Here is a 5683-nt window from a genome sequence, read left to right as displayed (position 1 = left end):
AGCAAAGAAACTCACCCCACCTCAGAAGGCATGCGCCTAGAGTACAAAAGAGTCCAGGCAACTTCATCCAATCAATCAAGTGACTCTTGTCTATTTGACTGCATTTATTAAACTAGAAAAGCCTCTGAAGTACTCATCCAAACAGTTGTCCACAGGCAAGTCCCAAGTTTCTTGATTATAAGACCACAAGACAACAACTGTCCAATCATGTATTTATTTATGTATTAGTATTGTATATTTTTCCTGTAGCACACAAAACCAAATGAATAAGAGGGCAAAAAGAGCATGTAAAGATATCTATAATATTCTACGCATCAAATTATGGTCAATAGAACTTGTTTGAATTTCTCTCTTGAAAATCTCTCTTCTTCTATTCCCTTTTCCACCATAGTCTCGCAGTTTTTATGAGTAGGATTCAAGCAGATAGATTTTGAATGCAGTAGTAAGTAATAGGTGTGACTAGAATCTATAACTTCTTCCAGAAACCTCGTCCAACTACTAAGCTATGGATCCCATTACCTTTTTTTGATAAAAAAATGAATTTAAAAACAATACTGATCTGCATTTTTTTTTTTTTTTTTGTTATTATTGATCAAATTTTTATCAAATTACTTGCTCAATATGATTGTTCTAAAATTTTTTAGTTAAATTTAGTAAGAATTATCTGTATAGACAAATAGTTATCCATTAAGAATGCATCAACTTGTTTTGGATTCTTTTTGTGCATCATATAAATAACTTTAATTCGTTTGTTTAACTGGTAACTGGTTCTCAGACTGATATAAGAACTAAACTGTGATATCCTCTTGGAAATCATGCGAATGGGATGTCAATATCTATCATAGTACTCGCTGAGTTTATTTCTTCATTTAAACCTCTTCACCTGAATAAAAGTAAAATTGAAATAAAATCATAAAAAGCTAAATAAGCTAGTCTATATATGGCATGTTCACAGCATGCAAAGTAAAGCCTGAGAAAAAATATATACAGAAGTCAAGTTTGATAAAAGATGAATTCCAACCAAATTCACCAGAGTACTTGTCAAAAAATACTAGAACGATTCTGAAGCACCAGAAAATCCTGCCTAATAGAATAAAAGAAAATAAACTGCTCCTTCGCGTTTTGAATATTACCTGTACCAATAAGTATGATGGTGAACTTGAAATATGGATATGGAGGTCTAATGACTGATGCAACAATGAGGCCAATCAAGGAACCTGATATTGTACCCATGATAATGTTGACCGGAATAAACCACCTGAACAAACAACTTTCTTAGTATAAATTTCCCCATTGCTAGGCACATTTCTTAGATAGATAATGATACTAAATCAAACAAGGAAACACAAGTAAATCCATAAGTCCATAAGAAAATGGAACACCAACAGGATAATATGTCAAAAGAAATACTATAAAAAATGCACTGCTAACGTAAGTATCAAGCATGATGCACATTAATCGGAAATAGCTCAAAAGAAACTAAGGTACGCCAGAAATTCTTCTCTCCAAATTCACCCTCCACATACTTAAACCACAAGGAAATATGTACATGCACAAGTCATGTTGCTGGATAGAAATGATTTTTTACTTTTTTTACAAATATTTCAAAATTATGTAAGAAATTGTTCTGCTTTTCAACTATGGCTGAATAAAATTTAGCAACTGATGACTTCCATGGTACCACCACCTGGTTGAGTAGCTCTTGGTTCATAAGATTCAAATTGTTAGAAAGTTTCATTTGAAGGGATTAATAGCCAACATGGAGAGTTCTCATATAAGGGAGAGTTTTAAGACCATGAATGTATTAGATTTAGCCCACACTGAAAACTTTAAAATTGATTTTGTATAGAAATACTAAGTAGCTGATTCTGACTCATAGGCTTAAGCTCTTGGATTGAAAATACATTTGACTGATGGTGTATTTGACCCCTTTGGTTACTCACTCCCAAACACAAACCGGTGCAAACCATGAAAAAGGAATCACAAAACACAATTTAATGGGAAAGAAGGAAATTCTCACCAATCTAGCAATTTCTGCAATGTAATTGCTCGCCCAAGTTGAGAAAAAATTAGACAGGGAAGTAGGAGTGAGAAGACGAGCTGCAGCATCATGTAAGTATATTTGTTAGCCTTATTTGAATTGAATCTAGCAAATCTGCGAAGTGCTGAATATCTCAAATACATGCAAATCTTAGGTTGACAATATAACCCCATTGATACTTATCGTATTCAGTAACAATTAGATCTTGTAAGACTTGCTAAATTTCTTGCAAAACTTAAAGTTGTGATGAGAGATCCTGATGCTTAGTTTGGCATAATGATGATAAAAGCTTCCTAGGAACCTGGCTGCCTTGGAACCTAAACAATTCTCAATCTACAAGTTTTGCCAAGTAAGAAAAACTTAATTGTAAGCATTAGCGTGCGGATAAATGACAAAATTCGGGCCAAATGGAGGATTTTCATAGTAAACATGGTTGCAGAATCATATAATCCATATAGTTGTTGAGCCTGAAGGGATTTAGAGTACTATCATGTAATCACAAAAAATCAAATAAAAACTTTACTAATTCAGATGTTCTACATGCAAAGAAGACACATTATTATATCTTGCTACAAGAGGTTTCTTCGACAAAAATCATATTCCAGCTAAAAAAGATTAGGAATTATATTAACATATTAAAAGAGAATCATGTAGTTTAAGAAAGCCCACAGAAAACAGCTGATATTTAGCATGAAATATAATATCATGAGCAAATCCTGTAAATATATAACATGATTCCATCAAATATGCAATAAATCATATCAAATTCTAAACGACTACATATCTCTTAACTACACAAGATAATGTAATATCTAAGAAAATAGGGTCCTCTCTTAGTTGGATTTCCTCCTACAATGTCCTGCTTCCAATCATCATCGTATAATCACCTTAGATTGAATAATAAACATATTAAAAACCATTACTTTGCTTTTCCTACTTCAAAATCACTAGAAAATCAGAATATTCCAAACGTCCCTCGCAAATTTTACAGGTTATATATTAGACGAAAATGACAGATGATAAAAGCTACTTGCTCTACAAATCAGACTTCCTCGTTTTAAAACAATAGAGAATTTTTATAGCACACGCATGACAAAATGGTAGATCAATACAGGGAAATCAAGAAAAAATAAGCTTTATTGATAAGCATAAGTACAAGTCCTTTTTTAAGCGTGAGAATATGTTGTTAACTCTCGCATTTCTCAATAAGTTAAGCACCTAACATTAATGTCCTGAATAGGAATCAAAAGAATAACCACAGCCATAAAGGTCAAATTGCTTCCGCTTACCCCATTGAGAATCTTTCGGCTATTTGCAGGAAGAATATTTACATATTTGGAGGCCATGAGAAAACCCATGGAGCACATCGTGAAAACCTTCGCAATAGGCAGCACTGCAAACTTTATCGTGTTGAAAATAGATTCTCCTCGGGCAGCTTGACCATCTAATAAGATGGCAAGCAGCGACCTTTCCATTATCCTTCCTTCAAAAAACCCCAATATCAAGAGACTGTGACTAGATTCTCAGCAACGGTGAACTAACCTTCAGCTATGCTTCTCAAGCTCAAAAATCAACTTTATATTACTAATAAAATCACCAAAAAGAGAAAAGATCAGAATATTAAGCAAATGAAACGATAACAGATTTCTATTATTCAAATGAAACGCAGCATAAACTTCATATTTAATCCCAAATCAACAGCCGTAAGATATCAGAAATAAAATGTAAAACAATAATCATTCCAAAGGAAAATAATGAAATTTTTTTTCTGCGTAAATTCAACTGCGTCAACCCGAAGCACCGCACTATATAACACACCAAGAACTTAATACGCAGCTCATAGATACCATTTAGCGCTTGCATTACCTCTTACAAAATCAAAATAACAGCAGCACGCACGCAAAATCCCTTAATTTCGAAATCCTCTTCAAAAACCGAAAACAGAATTGTTTCCTTCAAGAAGCACTTACTTGCCTTCAGTCTGAGCTCATGAGCAGTTTCCAGTGCAACGCACTAACTTGCCAAGAAGCTTCTGCCTTGCCGAGAAACCCTAGAAAATCCAAAAAAGGGACGTCGAGGGATTTGAAAAAGCATGCGAAGTTTCCAGTGCAACGCCGCAGTCGTCCTTCTCCTGGCCCCACGACGCGACATCGGGGGAATTGCCGCAAGCTCTGTATGGAAGGAAAAATTATTCGGTCCCACCACCGCATGTTCTCTGCATGCGGTAGCAAATGAAAAATAAACACGTGTAATGGTGGGCCCTCAGTGAAGAGAAATAAGCAGAATGCGTGACCCGACCCGAACTCCGCCCAATAACCGAAAAAAGCGTATATTTGTGCTTATGGAATCCCGCCAAATCTAGCATTTGGACATTTTCGATCCCGCCAAATAGGAATAAGTGGCTTATGGATGTAGATTTTTTTTATTTCGTCGTCTGTTAGTAGTCGACGAGTAGGGCAGAGCTCGTCTGTTAGCATTCGACGAGTAGGGCGGAGTTCTTGTTCTGTGCCGAGCCCACATTAAATGGATTTCTCTTTTGACCAAGAAATATTGATGAAATCTGAGAATGATGGTGATCAGCTTGGATCATTAGCTGCGTCCGGAAGTATTCCTCAGGTAGAGTTCTTTCTTATGTTGTGTGTGCTGCGATTAATGGCTTCCAAATGATAGTATTGCTGGGCTCGATGTTTAAGTTGTCGTAATGGTATTATATTTCTGGTATTATTGTGGTTGATATTGTTTTTTCTGATATTATTTGGGTCTCATTTAGGTTTTATCATGGGTTTATTATAGTGTTATTGTGGTTGTATTATGGTAGTATTGATGAATTATAGGCGTTCAAGAGAGAGTGTGTTATTATGGTATTATTACTGTAGTATTATGGTTGTATTACATATGATGGTGTTATTTATTGTTGTATCTAATTAGTGTTTTAAACAGTGTTATGTTAAAGTGCTATTTTGGTGTTATCATTGTTTTATTATGCTAGTATTTTTGTATTTTTATTTTTGAAGTATACTTTTGTGTTATTATGGTATTATTGTTGTGGTATTATGATTGTATTATGTATTATGTTGTTATTGATTTATCATTTCGTACCAGCATGATTGTATTTACTAATTGGTTACGTTGAAGTGTTCTTTTGTTAATTTAATGGTGGAATGTTTGAAAGTTGCAGCTCCCCGAGCCTTTGACTATGTGCATTGATCCAAATGCGGATAGTTTGCTTCGCGCGGTGGTTCATAATGAGAAGGAAGCCTACGAAAATTATTGTGCATATGCACATCATATTGGATTCACTGTGCGAAAGGACCATGTTGGTTTTTGGCCTAATTCAAAAATGATTAAGACAAAGGATTTCATTTGTGGCAAGGCTGGTTTCAAGAAAGAATTGAATAACAATGTGTCGGTGAAGTACAGAAGAGGGGACACGAGGACTGGTTGTCCAGCCATGATCCGATATGTCGTCGATGTAGAAGGTAACTGGTCAGTTAAAAAATTTATAGAAACTCATAACCATCCTTTGGCGGCAGACGGTGACAAACATCTATTGCGTTCTAGCAGAAAAATGGGTGATGTCAGTGCACAAGTGCTCAGATCGATGACAAAATCAGGGATCAGAACAAGCGATGCCTTTAGTTT

General features: G+C 35.1%; 1 protein-coding gene across 1 annotated transcript; it reads right to left on the bottom strand.

Moving 5' to 3' along the window:
- Positions 1-974: 974 nt before the first annotated feature.
- LOC110034164 (protein PIN-LIKES 6-like) lies at positions 975-4217 on the bottom strand. The gene is made up of 4 exons (XM_020738454.1): positions 3908-4217; positions 3331-3625; positions 2021-2100; positions 975-1258 (listed from the first exon to the last, which is right to left on the bottom strand). The coding sequence occupies exons 2-4, from the start codon at positions 3514-3516 to the stop codon at positions 1042-1044; spliced, it is 483 nt and encodes a 160-aa protein (XP_020594113.1). The 5' UTR covers positions 3517-3625; positions 3908-4217; the 3' UTR covers positions 975-1041.
- Positions 4218-5683: the final 1466 nt, after the last annotated feature.

Source organism: Phalaenopsis equestris, unplaced genomic scaffold (genome assembly GCF_001263595.1).
Source record: "Phalaenopsis equestris unplaced genomic scaffold, ASM126359v1 Scaffold001366, whole genome shotgun sequence".
In the NCBI taxonomy this organism is placed as follows: Eukaryota; Viridiplantae; Streptophyta; class Magnoliopsida; order Asparagales; family Orchidaceae; genus Phalaenopsis; species Phalaenopsis equestris.
This window is presented reverse-complemented; position numbering and strand designations above follow the sequence as displayed.

Coding starts and splice junctions, on each gene's coding strand:
- LOC110034164 (XM_020738454.1), bottom strand. CDS start 3,516: ATGGAAAGGTCGCTGCTTGCCATCTTATTAGATGGTCAAGCTGCCCGA. Junction 2,101..3,330: donor GCCGAAAGATTCTCAATGGG/GTAAGCGGAAGC, acceptor ATGATGCTGCAG/CTCGTCTTCTCACTCCTACT. Junction 1,259..2,020: donor TTGCAGAAATTGCTAGATTG/GTGAGAATTTCC, acceptor TTGTTTGTTCAG/GTGGTTTATTCCGGTCAACA.